Source organism: Gnatocerus cornutus, chromosome 2, assembly GCF_029298725.1.
Source record: "Gnatocerus cornutus isolate USDA-ARS CGAHR chromosome 2, icGnaCorn1.1, whole genome shotgun sequence".
NCBI lineage: Eukaryota > Metazoa > Arthropoda > Insecta > Coleoptera > Tenebrionidae > Gnatocerus > Gnatocerus cornutus.
The window spans coordinates 8,397,559-8,418,194 of record NC_142234.1 but is presented as its reverse complement, the minus strand read 5'-3'; the positions used below and the strand labels follow the sequence as shown (position 1 = coordinate 8,418,194).

The window sequence follows — 20,636 nt, the reverse complement described above, 5'->3', positions numbered from 1 at the left end:
TGGAATGGGAGAAAAACGAGTAATTCGCTTGCAAAGTTCGTCGACGAGAGCTCATCTTTCACGGGATTTTCGGCGAGCAGCTGCACCCTGCATACGTGCATTATGGAGTCGGATCGTCGGCAGAGTTGCAATTTGAAAAACAGATCAGGTTGCCAAAATAACGACCGCGACGAGCGAAATATCCGCCTCCACGGACCTGGTTTTATCAGTTTTATCAGCAAACGGTTTGGTAGACAAACCATCCGCGAACTATTAACCTCCCACTGTTTTCCTTAGAATTTTATATGCAGCGCCGTTGTGCAAGTCACAACTTTACGTAACCCGAGTCGCGATTACCAACCTTGCATATTGATTCGCCTAAGCAGGACTAAGGAATACCCGCAAGCGTACCACAACAAAAACTCTATTTATCCTCACCGTTATGCCGTGATCTCTGGTTCAGGAATCGCACTCACACGTCGCATAATAACCTCTTTTTATGAAATCGGGAGCTTTTTCGCTCCCTCATTTACCATTTACTTCGGTGATTACGTACAACTACCATACCGATAATTTTAGTGTACGTGATTACATTAACTGTTCTATTATTATTACTGTGCTGCATTATTTATGAGTGTTGTTAAGTACTAGAAAGTTCAAAGACATAAATAAGAACAACGTGTCCCCCACAAAATATTACTAAATTTATTACAAAAATAATAAAAGAATATAATTGAAATGCTAAAGCATGTTTTTCATTAAAAATCCTTTGTCTTCGTCATAAAAATCTGTCTTGAAACGCAACAAACTGCACAGTTCGAGTAAATGTTATGGTCAAGAAATCATAAGCATAACAGAATCTTTTCAACAAGTTTAAAATACAAGTTGAAGGCCCTTTTAGCATTTGCCGAGATTCACTGAAGAAACGCAAAATTTATGGGCAATCACAATTGTCACAACTTTAAGAAAAAGCGAAAAGAGAAAAGACTCATTTCATGCACCCTTGCCCTTCGTCTAATAATCAATTCTTTGCGGACGATAAATCGCATCTTCGAACTTGTTAACGTCTTATTACGGTCGTTTGACGGTTTTTTTCGGTGCGACAGACAGATGATGTCTGTTTTTCCATCGCATCCGTTACCGTGTGTGAGGACGAGATCTCACGTTTTTGTCGTGTTTTTCTTCGCGAACTAATCGAGTGTCTGGTGCACGTGAGTTCGTAGCGTTTGTTTGGAAGAATTCCCCGAACGAACTGACCTCTTCGGGGACCATTAAGCTTTCAGACAGGACAAGGCGAAGCGCTCCGTTGTCCGTTCGAATGGCACTCACTTTTGTTAGCCGAGACGGTGCGAAAACGTTGTATGAAAATTTAGTTTGTTGGCGCTCAATAGGGTATAAACAAACCTAGGGATGTATATCAAGGGGATATGCTGGAAAGGGAATTTAATAATATCTTCTGCTCCCAGGCGCTCTCCAGATCAGAGACAGCGAAGAAAAGGACCATGGAAAATATGAATGTGTGGCAGAAAACACGATTGGCACTGACTACTCTAAATCGGCGTTGCTCTACGTCAAAGGTAACAACTTTTATTGTAACTCTGTGCTCTAAATGATGTTTTTAGTACGTCGTGTCGCGCCCCAATTTTCAATTCCTCCCCAACCACTACACGAAGTGATGTTGGGCGCCAGTTTGAACATAACTTGCGTAGCTGTGGGATGGCCGATGCCTTTGGTCAAGTGGCGTAAAGGTCTCGTTCAAGAACTAACTCCCGAGGACAAGTTGCCAGTCGGGAAGAACATCTTGCAACTAACTGACATCCAAGAGTCCGCTAATTACACTTGTGTAGCCTCCAGCGCTTTGGGGGAAGTCACAGTCACTACTCAGGTCAAAGTACAATGTGAGTGTTGTTGCAGTTTGAGTAAGAGTGGGTTCTTATCGATTCCTCTGCAATATTAGCATTACCGGGACCACCGATCGATGTTAGAGTGTCAGAAATCACGGCAACTTCCGTCAGGTTGACTTGGTCCTACAACGGACCGGAGGATTTACAGTATTACGTCATACAATTCAAGCCAAAATATGCCAATCAAGCTTACAGCGAGATATCAGGAATAATTACAATGTATTATACGATTAGGAGTCTTAGTCCTTACACCGAATACGAGATGTACGTCATAGCAGTCAACAATATAGGTAGAGGACCTCCAAGCACTCCGGCGTTCGTTACAACGGGAGAAACAGGTAATTTCCTCAGAAATTTGTCAGATTCCGCTTGTAAGCAGTGCAACCACTTGTTCCGCTTCTGACGCTCTTTCGAAGGAAACGGAGCAAACGGTGTATATTTAGACAGTCGTTTTAGCGTAAAGGTTATTCCATTTCAAAGCGAACATTTATAATGCAGGGTGCAACGGAAATTCGCCAGGAAAAAACCGCAATGAAAACATGGCGATAATTTAGTTAAATATTGCCATTTAATGGAAATGTTATTTCATGTGCACCCTGCGCAATGTTTCGCTTTTCCCACCAAATATTTTGAGATGGAATCTTGGAGGAGGATATCATTCATCGCGCGTTTAATCAAACCGATGATGATAGTTTCCATCATCCCCTCATAACTTTCGTATTCTTTCATCCTACTCTTTATCATTTTCATGCAAACTACCCATTTTTCATATGGATTTTGTGCCTATGTCTAATGTAAGTTTTTTTCGGATTTTTGTGTGCCTTTTTACACGACTAGAGTAGTTTCACTCACGCCTCTTTGGTAATCTCTAGCAAGTAGTGGTTTTTAATAATCTCGTTTTCTGATCGTCTGTGCCTTTCGATCTAACTGGTTTGTTTTTCTTTTAGCTGAATCGCCTTTTGGAGGTGCCAGTAAGTTAAATGTTCACAATAAAAACTAATACACATAAGTGACGTCATTTGGTTGTATAACTGTCCTTTCTCATTTTTGTTTCTTCTTTCGTTTTTTCGGTCGAAGTTGTTTTCCTTTGAATGCATTTCTTACAACAGAGCGCAGCTTTCGGCCTAATTATGTACAATTTCAGAACCGGGATCATCTCCAAGAAACGTTCAAGTACGACCACTCAGTTCTAGTACAATGGTGATACAATGGGATGAACCAGAAACGGCGAACGGACAAGTCACCGTAAGCACTCAGGGTCCAATGCGAAAGAACGAGTAGTTACTTGACTTTTTTTATTAGGGTTACAAAGTATACTACACCACCAACTCGCAACTGCCGATGGCCCAGTGGGAGTCTCAAGTTGTCGACAACAATCAGCTGACGACAATAAGTGAACTTACTCCCCACACCATTTATACAATTCGTGTACAGGCATTTACATCGGTTGGCCCGGGACCACTTAGCGCCCCCGTCCACGTTAAAACACAACAAGGTAAGGCAAACAGATTTGGCGCCCAACGTGGGACTGAATTTAACTCCTGGTTATATGGACGCATTTTGGCAATTGGTGCATATTTTCTTTTTACTTCTATTTGTTAGGCGTGCCGAGCCAACCTAGCAACCTGATGGCGTCGGATATAGGAGAGACCTCGGTCACGCTCCAATGGAGTAAACCAACGCATTCCGGCGAGAACATCGTCAATTACGAATTGTACTGGAATGATACGTACGCTAAAGAGAAACACCACCGTCGCATTTCTATTTCTGAGTCGTACACATTGACGGGATTATATCCCAACACACTCTACTACGTGTGGTTGGCAGCAAGGTCGCAGCGTGGGGAAGGTGCAACCACACCACCGATACCAGTCAGAACGAAACAGTACGGTAAGAACAGGGGTCGTTTGTAAGTTGAGGGTGGATTTTTGAAGTGGTTTTTTTTTGTGTTGCAACACATGCGTTTGCAAACGACACGTAGTTTTTTAGAAATTGGGAGGGGGTTGTGCTGATTTTTTTTTAAACGCACATTCAATTTCGAGGGGCGCGGGTCATGCCGTCGAAGGAGTTTTTATTTTACGATGGCACGACAACGCGTCGATTGCATACCGTAAAAACTAATGATGCATTGTTTTAAAAATGCGATTGAACGGAACTTACGTTCCAGAAGTGTGTAAGTTTATTAAAACTATTTGAATTATAATGGCGTTGTGGATGCGAGATGGATGAATGTTCTTTCTGTGAATTGCATTTGCATGCCAGTAACTAGTCGTCAGTGGATATTAATTTGTTAATGAGCACTGCACCAAGTAATGCTATGCCGTTCGATTTTTAATTGACTATGTGCAATTGAGCACCTTTCACTTGTTTCATTATTTCATTTTTATTTGTTTAGTACTGGTTTTTTATGATTTGTGTTCATTTCACGTGAACCAGGTAGTGAAAATTTTTATTTTAATATCCACTTGTTGTCATTTTTCCATGTTTTTTTTGTTTTTAATTCAGAAAAAAAGAGTCATTTACATTACATTAAAAAGTAAAATCTAGGCTATAAGCTTTTGGCTTAAGTTAACACGCTAACGCCACCGTAGTACCGGGCGCTCCGCCCAGCAACGTTACCGGTGAGGCGGTAAGTCCTACTGCCATCCGAGTCGACTGGGATCCTCCACCTGCTAACCGCAGCAACGGAAACATAGTATACTACAAGCTACAGTATGTCGAAGCTGATAAATCAGATAGTGAAGCTACCGAAGTTAAATTGAACGCTACTAGTTTTGTGCTTGACGAACTTAAAAGGTGGACCACTTACCGCATTTGGGTCCTGGCTGGCACCTCAGTCGGGGACGGACCCAGCTCATTCCCGATCACCGTGCGAACCCATGAAGATGGTACGTTTCAGTTTTTGATAACATCTAACTATCATAAGAACGGTGAACGTTGTATAAAACGAAATTGTTCAAAAAAAAGTGACGGGACGAGAACGGGGCGCTGACTTGACTGACGTAACCGAAAAAGTGAAGTTCTTTTTCTTTGAGGAGTGAGTACGCGTGCCGAACTCGTCCCCTTCCATTGTAATAAATGTGTTACCACAGTTGACAGCTTACGAGAGGGGAGTTTAGTGCAAAACAGTAAACATATTGTGATCCGAAAGAGAACAGCGACGGTTATATTTACAGTTTGGTACACAAACTTTTGCTCCGACACAGACTTTAGAATTGCAAATTTTAGAAAATCTACACGGAGCCAGGGTTTGTGAACCCTTACGATCCCTAACACCTGATCAAATTCTCCTTTTTTATTTTCTGTGTATCGATTTTTCGTTTTAATTTGCAGGGGGACGCTGGCGTCCTCCTGGCCTTCTAGTTGTAGTTTTTCATACATTTTTGACATATCCGTAGTGATATGTGTGACTTAATACCAATATTTTTTAACCATTGCAGCCCGCCCAGGATGGATTTTTTGAAGCTGGTTTTGTGAATTTTTGTGATTTTTTGCAGCATTTTTTGACTTCTCACGTGAACCTCAATAGTGTAGTGAACTTAAACTAAAGACGAACAAAAAATAATTTTTAATGTTTTTCTTCTGTCTACAAAAGCGTTTGCAGGAGCTGACTATATAAAGAGGTTTTTTCGACGTAGATTTTTTCAATGACTGTTTTTTCGGTATTTCTAAAAATTTACTAGTTGATATTTGTGTTTTTGTTTTCGTTCACTTTTGAAACTTGTTTCGTTCGATTTTTTTTTCGTTCCTTGTTGTTATTGTTTTAGCTACTCACGTTCACATGTAATGATTGCTTATTGATTTTCATTCGCACAGAGTTGCATTGCAATGGCACATTTTTTGAGTCACAATCGGCACTGTTTTATTTTTTATATAATTATGATGATTTCTTTAGTTGGTTTCGTGCACCGTTTTCGTAATTTAGTAACACACCACCTAGCATGCTGGTGATTCCTTCGCCTTTTCTCCTACCGAAACCCGCCCTGCCTATCCGTCGTACCTTTCCCTGTCTATCGCTAGGCAGCACCTCACTCTCACAAGTAGGTGACATGCGCACTTTAATATGGCACATTTATATCACATTTCACTGTGTGTAAACTACACTTGCACCATTTTTTGTGTGTGACTGTATGACTGAGTACTAATATTGAAGAGATTTACTGATTAACGCTATAATAATAGCACAGCTAACTGATGATGAACGGAGTAGAAACGTTTCGTTTTTTTCCGTTCTGCTACGATCTTGTCCGAACTGACTAACGAAAGGGCGAGCCAAGACAATCGTGGAGACAAGACTTGCCTTGTTTTGGCTCGCTGTCTGATTTTCAGGCACAGCTTGGAATTGCCACATTTGAATACCAATACTTAACACTCGTAGAACGTAGGAAGAATAGTGATGCTATGGGCATGCTATTTTGACATTGACCGATGTCTGGTATTTGCTCTCTAACGTCTTTTAGCCGATTTATTCTTTTGTTCCTGCATGAAGAGACGAAAATTCAATACAAAGAATTTATTAAAGTGTGTGCAAGTGAGACGACACAACCAACAACTAACATGTGACAAATAGTTGGACACGATTTTTTCCGACACCGTATTTTCGCTCATGCGAAGAATCCACAAATCCCTACAGTTTTTGTTTTTTTGACCGTTCGGTTTTTCCCCCGACGATGATAATACATACAATTTTTGAACAGAGTTTTTAATCAATACATGTGTGTGAGTATTTTTTCTATTTTTACATGAACCTCCAAGCATTTTTGTAGCGGAGATAGTTTTTTCTCTTATTTTTGTAAAAATACATGTTTGAATTTTGATGGATATAATAGTGTTGTAACACTTTTACAATTACTATTTTTTTCTTTGACTTTTTGCATTACTCGGTCCACAGTTATCAGTGAGTATTTTTTCATTGTTGTGTGCTAGTAGTGACATTTTTTTATTAGAAGAGTAGACTGTTTTTGCGCTTTTGATTTATACAAATCGGAAAACGATCATCCACACTAGATAACAACGAAACCAATGTTCTTTTTCCGATTTTATTTATTTTTCTTCAAGCAGCTCCGGGACGAGTATACAATGATAATTTTTTCTATTTTCCGCTGATAAATGTGTAGATAAATATCATGGTAGGTTCTTGTGTTCCATTAATCCTTCTGGATGAGGTAATTATTCAAGGATATTTCGTGTGTTGGTATTCAAATGTTTTAGGAAGTTTTATGGGTTTTTCGTTGTTTTCTTTGATTTTTGTTGTGTTTTACAAAGAATGAGTGAGACAACCAAAATAATCGAAAGTTAAAACGAAGTGCCTGCATGCCGTAAATGATAAGTTCTTTCATGTCCTCCACGGAACGGTGGCTTAACTGTCGATAATTTCACAGTTCCTGGCGAGCCACAAGACGTTAAAGTGACCCCAATAAACTCCACCACAATCAAAGTCGAATGGAAAGCTCCCCATCCGAAAGAGAGGAATGGCATTATCTTGGGTTACCACGTCCACGTTCAGGAGACCAAGGAAGAAGTATAGTTTTTATCACATTTTATAAGTGGAGTCGCCGTCTGTTTGCAATTGCTCTAAATATGGCTTCTATAAACCTCAGACGGCGACTCGACGCACGATTGCCGATAAATTAACCCCTCTTAATCCTCTCGCTCGCAGGGCAAGAATTTCCTTAACGATCCGATGAAGTTCGATGTTTTCGGCGATGCGGTCATGGAACTGATCGTGACGGGATTGCAACCGGACACGAATTACGCCGTTCAGGTGGCAGCACTCACGAGGAAAGGTGATGGTGATAGAAGCGCGCCGGTACACGTGCGCACGCCCGGAGGAGTACCCAACCGACCTGCACTCACAATAAAGTAAACTGACCATAGATTGAGGAACTTATTTGTGATTATCGATTTTGTTAAAGGGTCATCGAACGTGAACCAACCGTCACCATTGAATTAGAGTGGACAAGACCGTCGCAAACATACGGCGAGCTCAAGGGCTATAGACTACGATACGGAGTCAAAGACCACGAACTCAAAGATGTCAGTCTCAAGGGTCAGTGAGTGGAAACCATCTTCTGCTTGTCAATAAAAACCATTTTCAGGTACTCACACCAACACGTATCGGATCAACGACCTCGAGCGGGGAGTAGAGTATGAATTTCGAGTAGCTGGTCAGAATCATATCGGGATTGGACAAGAAGCCATCAAGTACTTGCATACTCCAGAAGGTCCACCTACTGGACCTCCTACTAATATAACGTACCGTTTTCAAACTCCCGATGTGGTCTGCGTGACCTGGGATCCTCCCACTCGGGAGCACCGCAACGGACAGATTATCAAATACGACATTCAGTTTCACAAAAAATCAGATCACAGTAACGTGATCACGCGTAACGTTTCGACTACTAAAGCAGTTTTCACAAACTTGGAGGAAAACACGGAGTACGTGTTTCACGTGAAAGCATATACGTTACAAGGAGCGGGACCCAATAGTGAGAAGTTTACAATTCAGACCGATCGTGACATCGGTAGAGCTCCAATGTCGGTCAAAGCGGTAGCTACATCAGATTCAAGCGTAGAAGTCTGGTGGGAACCGGTACCGTCGCGAGGAAAAATCATTGGGTATCAGATATTCTACACCATGACAGCTGTAGAAGACTTGGATGAATGGCAGCAGAAATCAGTGGAACTAACTGAGTCTGCTGATTTAGTTAATTTAGAAAAGTACGCTCAATATGCCGTTGCTGTAGCAGCTCGGTTGAAAAACGGTTTAGGAAGACTGTCCGAAAAAGTCACTGTTAAAGTTAAACCCGAGGACGTTCCATTAAACTTAAGAGCTCATGAAGTCTCCACACATTCCATGACTCTCACATGGTCTCCGCCCATTCGACTGAACCCCATTAAATATAAGATTTCTTTTGATGCAATAAAGGAGTTTGTGGATTCCCAAGGAATAACACAGACTCAGAAAATCGAGCGATCGGAAATCATGTTGGGCGATGATGTACGGTCTTACACAATTAACAATTTATCACCTTTTACGACGTATAACGTAAACGTGAGCGCAATTCCGACCGATTATTCGTATAGACCTCCAACGAAAATTACGGTTACTACACAAATGGCGGCACCACAGCCTATGGTCAAGCCCGACTTCTATGGGGTTGTTAACGGTGAAGAAATCCACGTTATTTTACCCCAAGCATCTGAGGAGTATGGTCCTATTAGTCACTATTACCTGATTGTAGTACCAGAAGATAAAACTCAAGTCAATAAAAATCCCGACCAATTTTTGACTGGTACTCTGATCGAAAATAAGGAGAAAGCTTTGGCCAATCCGAATTTACCATACATTGCTGCAAAGTTTCCACAACGTAACATTCCATACACTTTTCATCTCGGCACTGGAGAAGACAACGATGGATTCACCAACTACAAGCTTCAACGAGGTCGCCGATATCGCATATTCGTGCGTGCTGTGGTCGATACGCCCCAAAAGCATCTTTACACTAGTAGTCCTTTTTCGGAGTACTTATCTCTGGATATGCGTGAAGTTCCACCTGGTGACCCACCTCTCCGCCCAAATCCCAATGTTCCTACCGACAACGACGTAAAAGTGAGCTCCCACCGCAAGGAAGCCGGCGTCTTATGGATTATTGGACCTATCATAGCCGCATTGCTCCTTTCTCTCATTTTCGTTCTAGTTTTCATATATCGAAAGAGGAGACAGCCGTGTAAGACACCAGATCAAGCTGCCGTCACTCGCCCTCTGATTCCTGCCGATCTAAATAGCAGCATAGCGCCAAGTGATCCTGTAGAAATGAGACGATTGAACTTCCAGACTCCTGCAATGATCTCGCATCCACCGATTTCAATCTCGGAATTAGCCAGTCATATCGAAAGACTTAAAGCAAATGACAATCTCAAGTTTTCGCAGGAGTACGAGAGTATTGAGCCTGGACAGCAGTTCACATGGGATCATTCGAATATGGATGTTAACAAACCGAAGAATCGGTACGCAAACGTGATCGCATACGATCATAGTAGGGTTATCTTACCACCAGAAGAGGGTGTCTTAGGTAGCGACTATATCAATGCCAACTATTGCGACGGTTACCGCAAACACAACGCATACGTGGCTACCCAGGGCCCTCTGCAAGAAACCTTCGCCGATTTCTGGCGCATGTGCTGGGAACTGAAGACTGCAACAATTGTTATGATGACCAAGCTGGAAGAACGCACCCGTATCAAATGCGACCAGTATTGGCCGACGCGCGGGTCAGAAACGTACGGAAACATGTCCGTGTCCATTACAGACGTCCAAGAACTGGCAACTTACTGCATAAGAACTTTCCAAATCCACAAACAAGGCTTTACTGAACGTAGAGAAATCAAACAGTTACAGTTCACGGCTTGGCCCGATCATGGTGTCCCTGATCATCCTGCGCCTTTCTTACAGTTTTTGAAACGAGTTCGCAGTTTAAATCCAATGGAATCGGGACCTATCGTAGTTCACTGTTCTGCTGGGGTTGGACGTACTGGTTGTTTTATCGTCATCGATTCAATGTTGGAAAGAATGAAGCACGAAAAGACGGTTGATATTTACGGACATGTTACTTGTTTGAGGGCGCAACGAAATTACATGGTCCAGACTGAGGATCAGTATATCTTCATTCACGACGCGCTTTTGGAGGCTGTTATTTGTGGGCAAACGGAAGTGCCGGCTAGGAATTTACAATCGCATATCCAGAAATTGATGCAGTTGGAGCCTGGAGAGAACGTAACGGGAATGGAACACGAGTTCAAGAAATTGGGCAATATTAAGACTGATTCGTCGCGATTCGTAACGGCGAACTTGCCGTGCAATAAACATAAGAATCGATTGGTACATATCTTGCCCTATGAAAGCACTAGGGTGTGTTTGGCGCCTATCCGAGGAATCGAGGGCTCAGATTATATCAATGCTAGTTTTATTGATGGCTACCGGTACAGAAAAGCGTATATTGCGACTCAAGGACCGTTGGTGGATACTACGGACGACTTGTGGAGGATGCTGTGGGAGCACAACTCGACGATTATCGTGATGTTGACGAAGTTGAAGGAAATGGGAAGGGTGAGTACTACTTGTAGGGTTTTAGACGAAGAACATTTATTTTTACAGGAAAAGTGTCACCAATATTGGCCAAGCGACCGCTCAGTCCGCTATCAGTGTTTCGTAGTGGACCCCATTGCCGAGTATAACATGCCGCAATACATCCTTCGCGAATTTAAGGTCACCGACGCTCGCGAAGGCTCATCACGCACCGTCAGGCAGTTCCAGTTCACTGATTGGCCGGAACAAGGAGTTCCTAAGTACGGAGATGGATTCATCGATTTCATTGGTCAAGTCCACAAGACTAAAGAACAGTTCGGCCAAGACGGTCCAATCACGGTCCACTGCAGGTAAGTCCAGTCGCCGCGTTGGATCTTCAGTAATTTCTACTTACAATTTTTAGTGCGGGCGTGGGCAGAACTGGCGTCTTTATCACTTTAAGCATAGCGTTGGAAAGGATGCAATACGAAGGTGTGGTTGATGTTTTCCAAACGGCAAGGATTTTACGCACGCAAAGACCAGCCATGGTCCAGACGGAGGTACGAGTTTTACATCCAAAGCAATACAAAAGATTAAAATTTGTTTGTTTCAGGATCAATATCAGTTCTGCTACCGTGCGGCTCTCGAATATCTGGGTTCTTTCGACCATTACACCAACTGATGGTCCCGCTAAAGTTGAGCTGTTTCGTTTCTTACTGCCAAATCGAACGTTTGGAGCAAAGTTGCGTTCTAATTTAAACCCAAATAGTGAATTAAAAATTAAATCAGAAAAATAGTGTGCAAATGTGTGTAAACTATGTGCCTAACTATATGTTGGAAGATATAATACAAGAAAAATCTGTATAGTTTGCTCTGTGCACAACCTGTGGACTCATGAAAAGACTAGTAGAAAACAATTTGTATCATATATCGTGCAATTTTCATACCTATCGATTACGTTTGACTGTAATTCCATTTTGCGTTAAATTTTTGATGTTGTAATCATCATTTTGTATATTTTAGGTGATGTAAACTCGACTGCATATATGTTGTAAGACTAGAGCATGTTATTTTAGACTGTTTGACAATGTTCATATCATTTCTTCTGTAAACGTAACTATTACAGCTACGCTTAAAAAGCAGCGATATATTAATTTTCATTATTTAGAATCTCGTCTTTTTACTTTTTATATCTATTTACAATGATATTTTGTACCTTTTTTATATATTTTAAGGTGTAATAATACTCAACCGATTTATAAAGTCGTATCTCACACATCCCTTAGGTTATGGACGTTGTTTATATTTATCATTTGCGACGAGTTGTTTATATTTTGTAATAAATCATGACCGTTGTAGCACAGGAATGAATGAAATGAGACTTTGATGAAAATAAAGTTCTAGATTTTACACGTCTAATTCTTGCAGGGAGCGCTGTAAAACGTTCAGGCAATGTTATTTCGGAGATAATGATATATTTATCTCTGAAATAACATCGAAATTAAAAAAACAACATTGAAAATTAAAATTTATTTATGTAGAAAACAAAAAATCTCGTGGGATTTTAAGGGTGTTAAAGAATGGTAGAATAAACAAAATTCTACCTTTGCAGCATTTAGATGGTGCCGTTTGTTAATGCATTTGCTACAAAGAAAGCACCACTTAAACATTATTCTTACACGGAAGGTAATAAATAAGAGGTCTGATATTTGATTGAAATTTTTAAGAGCTAAAATAAATAGTATTTCCGGAAACTTTTTGAGTTGTATGAAAAAATTGATTTCTCGCGCACGTAGCGAAGGCATTTTTTGTTGCCCTCTCTTCACACGATTTTATAAAAACCATCATTTCAGTTAAACATAAAAAAATTGTAGAAAAACTTGAAATTCGATATAGTTAAGTGAAAATAAGGAAACATTTGTTGGTTTTTGGCTGAAAATGAGACAAATTGCCCATCAAAATATGATTGAAAAATTGGCAGTGAATATCATGGAAGTCGTCGTATGACCTAACCACATCTACAATTCTACATTTACTTTTAAATAAATTACTCAGGAAGAGTTTATTTCTGTATTTAATTTATTAGTCAGAATAAAAAAATAATTGGGGATAGTTTTTAAATATCTAGTAAATTTTCTTTCTATGTTGGCAATGCTTTAGTGAGAAATCTGTCAAAAATGTCAGTTGTCAATTTCAAAACCACAAAACGTCACTGTTCCAGAACAAAACAACAAATTAATAAGTTATGAGTGCGATGGATTTACTTGAATTAAAAGAAAACCAGACCTTGTTGGTGGTATGTGAGACTGACACCAAAGCTCAAGTTGAAAGCGACTTTAAGAATGTCAGAAAAACTATCATAACCTTAGGTGATCTTTCAGAAGGTAATGACTCAACCATTTTTATTTTTCTTCTAATTTTTCACGTTTTAAAGACCTCCAAGAAAACTTCTTTGATGCAGCATTACTTCGCGTTCCTGCCCAAAACATCCAAGACTCTTTGACACAAAAAATTTTCAACACAATAAAACCAGGATCACACTTTGTTATTCAAGCTCCTACCGACTTTGATAACATTGAATTTTTGTTAAAAACCACCGGTTTCACTAATGTTGAGGTTAAGAAAGAATCTGACACTTTTATTGTTTCCACAAAACCGAAATATCAAATAGGATCTTTTGCCAAACTCAGCCTTAAAAAGCCAGAAGCTGCAGTGTGGAAATTAGATGATGATCTAGATGAAGATGAAACAATTGACCCTGATAATTTGTTAGATGAAGATGATCTGAAGAAGCCTGACCCATCTTCTTTGAGAGGTAAAAAAACACTCTAATCAGTAATCAAGAGTTAGTAACACAATTTTCAGTGTGTGGTACAACTGGAAAACGTAAGGCATGTAAAGACTGCAGTTGTGGTCTCGCTGAAGAATTACAAGCAGAAGCTCAGACTGGGAAGGTTGTGGATACCACCAATGCACCAAAGTCATCTTGTGGAAATGTTTGTTTTATAATTTCATGTTGGCACATATCTTATCAATTTTTTGCAGTGCTACCTAGGAGATGCTTTTAGATGTGCAAGCTGTCCTTATTTGGGAATGCCAGCTTTTAAACCTGGCGAGAAGATACAGTTGAATGATAATCTACTTAAAGCAGATATTTAAATAGAGACTGTTTTGTTAGTATGTAGTTTTCTCAATGAATTCCTTTATTTGTAGAGATTTGTTTTAATTATTGCCTGCCATATTCAGAAATGTTACTTATAGGATATCCGGTTTTTTTAAGCAGATATGAGACTGACTTATTTTTTTTAGTTGTTCAGGTTGATTGTTCACCAATATTGAAATGTTAAGGTCTTGTTAAAGGCAGATATTTAATTAATTTGACATTTCCATTAATATGTATAAATATCTATCATAAATCATCAAATAAATAAATTAATGTAAAATATCACGAGAAACATAAGACCAGTTGAGGATCTTCAATTGTTGCCAACACATAGAAGGTTTATTCACAGAAGTCTTTGGTTCGAGGTCTTCCCAGCTTAAGTTCAACAAGAGCGTCAAGTTTATTGAGACCCACACCGTTTGTTTGTTCGTAGTACGGAAGGTTCTTGCAAGTTCGGTACCACGTGGACAAATTCGGATACTTTTCTGTTGATATGGGTGTGACAAGAGTGGCTGTGCTCACTGTTGTGACACAACACAAGTCAGCCACTGACAAACTTGGACCAGTTAAGTAGTTTTTGTTGTGTAGAAACTTATCTAAAAATTTGTAAGATTCCGTAATTGCACTTATTTGTTTCGTAGATATTTCTTTCTCGTTTTCCACGACTATGGAATTCTGTAACAAAAAATCAGGACACTTTTTACTTGGAACAAATTCAAGTTTCAAGAATATTTTACTCGATTTTTCGTGGGAGTGTTCAAGTATTTAAAAGCAAATGCCAAAATAGATAGTCTCCCACACTGTTAAATATTTAGTGGATAATTTACTTAATATTTTAAGTGTCCGACCGGAAAATGTTGTTTTAAAAACACCTCGCCCTTGACCGTAGTTCTCGCAATCGATTCTGTTTTGCACTCACATGCCATACAATTCAAAATAGCGAGTAAACTTCCGAGTTTACAGCAAAACACAGTGTGGGCGTTTGTATCGGATGTACTGAAGTGTTTGACCCAAATTAAAAAACAATTGCACCCCACGTGATTAAATTTTCCGACGGAATGCTTCTTTTATGCTAATGTCGTTAGTCATTATCACCCCCATTACGCATACTTACGATAATGGTATTGACTCGAGGAAATAAGACGCCAGAATCGAAGTGTAAAAATTGATCGACTACAGCTCTAGGTTTCGTTTCTTTAGGGTAGAGTTCTTCAGAGCTGTGTTGAGAGATGAGGTAGGTCACGATAGCGTGGCTGCCCCAGAGAGTGAAGTCGGTATCCACCAGGGTGGGCACGATGTTGTGAGGATTGACCTGAAGAAAAATATCCGTTAATGCCATTATGTAATAAAAAGACTATTTCTTCAACAGCGACGGCTTTCGCGTTAGTTTTTATCGTCTCGATTGAACACCCACAATAATGACGATGCGTATATAGTTTACTTTGTTCTATCGGATATTTTATAAAAGCAAACAAGGATTACGTCAGGTCCTTTATCCCTCGAGTCGCATGAATAAAAGAACATCACAAATTGTTTTGTTCAAATCCGTTTCCGGGATTCTTAAAGAGGATAGGTGTTTGGCTGAGAAAACATGTTGATCAAAATACTATAACTATTCTAAGCAGTTGTGTTGCTCCAAAACTTTTTTAAAATAAATATAATACACACTACGTATAATTAGATAACATTTTTCTGTGTATTGGCTATCGTAGCGTTGTAAACAAGTTTTAATTAAATTAATAAAATTTTTGCTTCAGGTAAACACTTCTTGATTATATTGACAACCATCTTATAATAATTTTATTATAATCAATAATGAAACTAAGGATTCTTTAAAAAAAAGTGAAACAATGTGTTATCCACCCCCAAAATCGTCTTTAATTTTAAAGACAAAATTTTGAAAATTTACATAGGTTCATAGTAAACAAAACTCTAAAAGCTGACGCAAAAATTTGTTATTTTATCACTGTTTGGCGTCGCGTCGCCTGATAATTATAATTGTTAGCAATTTATGAATTTTTGTGAAAATACTCGCGAATTCAATTTTTTTTTAACATAACTGTGATACAAATATCTGAATTTTTATTTTAAATCTAATGCAAATTGTGTTGAAAATTTGCGAAAAAAACGCTGTTTTATCAAGTTAGTTTTCAGAATTATAACGGCGCAGTTACAAACTACATTTACACCAAATTTTCACAAGTCACTTCATTTTTACATCAGCTTCTAGAGCTTTTTCAACTATGAGCGTATGCAAATTTTTAAAATTTTATATTTAAAATTAAAGACGATTTTGGAAGTTGACACAAGTGTTGCCGGACCCTGTATAATAATTTTTATCTAAAGTCAGATTGTTTACTTTGGTTTAACTCTTCCTAATTTTTAAACCAATAGAATTCTACTATTTCTTCTTTCACAAGTGTTGAAACATTTTATATTTGGTTAATTTTGGTCAGAAGTGAAGTAATTGCCCACACGTCAGAAGACATAAATTTTTCTATTAATTGAACTCCTGCAAACTAAAAAGCTTCCTGACATATTAAACACTAGATCCATCAAAATAACGATGTGTTGGATAAATTGGTCGTGCCATTTCATCAGTTTGAGTTAAACCACAGTAACAAAAATCCGACTTTATTCTTCTTTCTTTAAGTTATAAGTAGGAACAGACAGGAATTCAGGAATAAATCAATAACTGCGGATTACTTTTATGAAGCTACAACACTCTGTTTCACTCTTTGTCTTTCGAGTTATTTCTTTAATGAACACAGAATTCCAATCTAGCTCTGACGTAATTTGCTCGATGCAATTAAGAAAAGTAATAAATATCTTTCTTGAGCTTACAGTATCTCGAACACGAAGCTTAGTTCGCGTGCAGAAATAGAATGTTACGAGAACTATGTAATTTTATTAAGCACTATCACAAAAGTTAACGAACATCGAAAACAAAACCAGTAAAATGAAAGTAGCATTTCAATTAAACTAAAAATGCGTGTACGGTTCATTCACAATAATTAGAAATAAAGTGTTCTGATAATGAAACCATGAACCTAATAGCTGCATATTTAAAAGAATTTTCAGAAAATTTGTTTTACGAGTGTTTATTCTGAGCCACTCTGAAACTGTTAATTTACAATTAATTAATCTACAAATTTTGTAAGTTTAAAAGTTAAACTTGTTACTACTTCTGAAATCGCAATATGTATTCATTTTTTTCACTTCTATAATACATACATATTTACAAATTTATGTTGTTTTACAAGGCTCAATTGAAAAAGCAACTAAAAATGACCTTTGATGGGATTAATAATTCCGATAGGTATGTGTTTATGTTCATCAAAAAAAATTAAGTTGTAATTTCCCAAGAAACATTGATCTAGTTATATTGATATTAAACCTTTTTAAATACATTTGTCTATATGTAGATATAACCCTTGATAGTGTACTCTATCAACGTTATAAACGACGTTATAAAGTTGGAGATCTCTAACGTGTTGTTTTTACGACTTAAATGTTACTCTTACGTAATACTTAATGATAATTTTTATCAAAATTACTACAGATGCATGCTTAAGGTATTGACACTAAGCACAGACACTTTTTGTATTAACGATAAAAATGATAAATTGACGTTAATATCTTATTTCAAAATGCCCAAATAGGTATGTCCAGTACACTCTCGATTATCCGAGTCCCGGTTATTCGAGTCTCCGAGTTATTCGAACAACCTGTGGTTTTAAGTTCATCTGCGTTATCCGATCTAATCCGAAAATTTATCGGAGTTTTTCCAGAAAATTATTAATTTACACAAAAAACGCCGTATTTGGTCTGGCTTGTTGATTTTGTTCTTGGAAATGCAGTTCTGTGTATGTATGCAAATCTATAACGCGGTGAAACTGATGGTAGCCCAGTCAACAAAGACAATAATGAAACCGACATAATTCCAAAAGTTTTTAAATTTTTGTGAATTGTACAACAAACAAACACAATAATAAGTTGATTTTTTGTGTAACATTTTTTATTTCAAACTGTCTTTGCATTATCCGAGTTTTTTCTTATCCGAGCAAGGGCTGGTCCACATTAGCTCGGTTAATCTAGAGTCTACTCTATTATGTTATGGCTATTCTAGATAAATTGGAATTGAATTACACTGTACATAATTATAGCCTGGAACTCTCACCACTGGAATGGCTCCATTTATTCGTTCAAGGCAATGAGACGAAAAATGTGTGTTCGCGTCCGCTCAGGGGAGTTGTCCGCTGAAGAGAAAACTTTTTATTAAAACAAACTATCGTGCCGAAAAAAATTGGCCGTTCTAGAGGGATATTTTGCTGTAGAACATAATGTATACCCAGTCAGTTTTTCTCTAATGTGTACCTTGGGAAGCACTGACTCGTTGGAAAGCTTCTTCAATTCTCTTTAATACTTAGTACATTTTCATAGTGAATTTACGAATACATATTTAAAAATCTTCACCTGATGGAACAAAATGGACCTTAAATTCACAATAGGAGACAGTTATTTTACCTACTTATTGACCTTATTGATTGGTGTTTTTTTTTATTGAAGTATGTACATATTTAAGAAAATTAAATGTTTGCAGCTGTTGAAACAAAAAATCTGTCAATATAGACTTTTACGATCTTTTAATCATATTTTACAACCTCTTGATCTAAACATCTCGAAAACTATTTGGTCGATTTTTTTATTTTCTTATTAGTCTATTTAATAACACTGAGAATTTATGAGATTGTCGAACACCAGAAATAAGTATTTAAATTTAAACTGTATGTTCGAAAAGAATTCGACTATAACCTGATGAATAATAAATAATAAAATTGATGTTCATTCATGAACTTAGTCAATTTCTGAAATGTGGTGTGTCACTTGAGTAAGTTCGAAACATAACTTTAAGATTGTTGACTGTCGAAAAAAACTTTCGACTTGAAAAGTTCTGATCTTCTTCGCTTAAAGTTACTTCTTTAGAAAAATGTAATCAATTTGAAGTGATTGTGTAAAATTATATCCCAAAAAACGTCGTTAAACATGACCTCGACGGATCTGTTCTACTGCTTCCATCTCTGACGACGATCACCGCAAAACGTTATTAATCTGTTACCCGACCAAAGACCCAGTTAGCAGGTGGCTTATCTCATTAATCATCACGTAATACTTCATTGACGACATCGGCAACTTAATGTACCACACATTTTTCCACATCGCCACCGCCTCCATCTCAATTCGTTTCCAAAAACTCGCATGTGATTGATGACCCCACTCTATCTCCCAAGTTCTTTCATGCGAACCGAGATACAATTACAGAATATCACTTCTGACAGCACACATCACTCTCACACGCGATCTCCAGGTCTCCAAAAAACAGAAAAATTACCTGGAGCAGCTCTGGGTCCGCTTCCTTTCCATAGAGATTGATTTCTTGTGTATCCATCTCCAACCCCAGTGCCCCCGCCACCATCAGCACCGCCCTGCTTTGGGGGCTCATATCATTATAATAAAGTTTCGGTGGCATCCTCTCGTTCACTCACAACTCAACATTTTAATGATGGCCTTCAGCGGACTTCGATGTGAACGTCCGTGGGCAACAATAGATTCCACGCTTCTGTGACATCACAACGCGGCGAAAAACAGATGCATTGTGATCGGAGAGCAAAAGAGGACGCGGACGCAAGGCTCAAAGACAAATCAATAACTGTCCTGTCCTGCACCAACTGTTGCTTTGAGTTGGAGCTTTGCTCGCGCAGGAACGGCTCGGGGGGATTTGGGGCCGAACATCGGAGAGGGGAATTGGGGACGTGACGATGCTCCAATAAACCCTTCAAAGTTGCAGAAAACGTACAATGGTCGTAGACTCGGGAAAATGAACTAAACACGTCAGGAAGAGGGTTTTAGTCTGAGTTGTCCTCGATCCTTTTTCGATGTACTCTCCCCTACTAAGATTTTCTACCGAACGGTTTAATTTGTGATTTCAAGTGATTACTTGTTTTCTATTGGTAACTTTTCCAGATTTATTTCTTTCAACAACCAATGGGTTTTAAGCTGAAGTCTGTAAAATGGGCGAGATTCTTATCACTTAATTTATTACTGGTTGAAAATGGGTGTGTTCAAATACAAGGTCGGTTTCTATTTCAGGAATGAAGCCAATCACACCGGAATTAAAACGAACATAATTAAAATTTAAAATGATATCTAAATTATTGCTCAAAGGTCGTACATTATACGTGGTTCGGAAAAACTTGCGGCCACCACTAATTTTAATGATAAAAATTTGAAAATTTGCGTACGCTCACAAGTTTTTAACTGTTGTGTATTCAACTGTGACGTTATGAGTTCGGAAACTAAATTAATAACACAGTTGTTGGTTTAAGTTGTCTACGTCCATTTTTGAACAAAATGCGTTTTACATTTTATAAAACAACATTTGTCATGACAAATTCGTTTTTTTTTTAACGGAATCTAGGATGTAGCCAATTTCTGGTACATGAATGTAATTTTTCATACCTCA

General features: G+C 38.5%; 3 protein-coding genes across 8 annotated transcripts in view; 2 read left to right on the top strand and 1 right to left on the bottom strand.

The window, feature by feature from the left end:
- The window catches only part of Lar (tyrosine-protein phosphatase Lar), a 144,641-nt gene extending 132,911 nt beyond the window's left edge, over window positions 1-11,730 (top strand). For 3 of the 6 annotated variants that reach the window (XM_088030407.1, XM_088030404.1, XM_088030405.1), the window contains 15 exons: window positions 1,446-1,556; window positions 1,602-1,877; window positions 1,937-2,221; window positions 2,831-2,854; window positions 3,028-3,128; window positions 3,186-3,378; window positions 3,486-3,773; window positions 4,475-4,771; window positions 7,265-7,404; window positions 7,543-7,745; window positions 7,799-7,932; window positions 7,982-10,992; window positions 11,041-11,321; window positions 11,375-11,510; window positions 11,564-11,730. In XM_088030407.1, coding sequence (XP_087886533.1) covers window positions 1,446-1,556; window positions 1,602-1,877; window positions 1,937-2,221; window positions 2,831-2,854; window positions 3,028-3,128; window positions 3,186-3,378; window positions 3,486-3,773; window positions 4,475-4,771; window positions 7,265-7,404; window positions 7,543-7,745; window positions 7,799-7,932; window positions 7,982-10,992; window positions 11,041-11,321; window positions 11,375-11,510; window positions 11,564-11,632 — 5,549 coding nt within the window. In that variant the 3' untranslated portion in view covers window positions 11,633-11,730. The remainder of the gene's footprint in view (window positions 1-1,445; window positions 1,557-1,601; window positions 1,878-1,936; window positions 2,222-2,830; window positions 2,855-3,027; window positions 3,129-3,185; window positions 3,379-3,485; window positions 3,774-4,474; window positions 4,772-7,264; window positions 7,405-7,542; window positions 7,746-7,798; window positions 7,933-7,981; window positions 10,993-11,040; window positions 11,322-11,374; window positions 11,511-11,563) is intronic. The other 3 variants (XM_088030406.1, XM_088030409.1, XM_088030410.1) reach the window with 3 other exon arrangements.
- A 1,368-nt stretch (window positions 11,731-13,098) lies between these two features.
- Window positions 13,099-14,162, top strand: CIAPIN1 (cytokine induced apoptosis inhibitor 1). The gene is made up of 4 exons (XM_088030411.1): window positions 13,099-13,334; window positions 13,385-13,765; window positions 13,816-13,946; window positions 13,996-14,162. The coding sequence occupies exons 1-4, from the start codon at window positions 13,196-13,198 to the stop codon at window positions 14,107-14,109; spliced, it is 765 nt and encodes a 254-aa protein (XP_087886537.1). The 5' UTR covers window positions 13,099-13,195; the 3' UTR covers window positions 14,110-14,162.
- Window positions 14,163-14,299: 137 nt separating this feature from the next.
- Window positions 14,300-19,766, bottom strand: LOC148178636 (glutathione S-transferase 1-like). The gene is made up of 3 exons (XM_088030412.1): window positions 19,506-19,766; window positions 15,228-15,425; window positions 14,300-14,788 (listed from the first exon to the last, which is right to left on the bottom strand). Exons 1-3 carry the CDS (start codon window positions 19,641-19,643, stop codon window positions 14,453-14,455), a joined length of 672 nt encoding a protein of 223 aa, XP_087886538.1. The 5' UTR covers window positions 19,644-19,766; the 3' UTR covers window positions 14,300-14,452.
- Between the last annotated feature and the right edge of the window lie 870 nt (window positions 19,767-20,636).

Coding starts and splice junctions, on each gene's coding strand:
- CIAPIN1 (XM_088030411.1), top strand. CDS start 13,196: ATGAGTGCGATGGATTTACTTGAATTAAAAGAAAACCAGACCTTGTTG. Junction 13,766..13,815: donor TGACCCATCTTCTTTGAGAG/GTAAAAAAACAC, acceptor CACAATTTTCAG/TGTGTGGTACAACTGGAAAA. Junction 13,947..13,995: donor CAAAGTCATCTTGTGGAAAT/GTTTGTTTTATA, acceptor AATTTTTTGCAG/TGCTACCTAGGAGATGCTTT.
- LOC148178636 (XM_088030412.1), bottom strand. CDS start 19,643: ATGCCACCGAAACTTTATTATAATGATATGAGCCCCCAAAGCAGGGCG. Junction 15,426..19,505: donor CGGACCCAGAGCTGCTCCAG/GTAATTTTTCTG, acceptor ATTTTTCTTCAG/GTCAATCCTCACAACATCGT. Junction 14,789..15,227: donor CTCGAGTCAATACCATTATC/GTAAGTATGCGT, acceptor TTTTTGTTACAG/AATTCCATAGTCGTGGAAAA.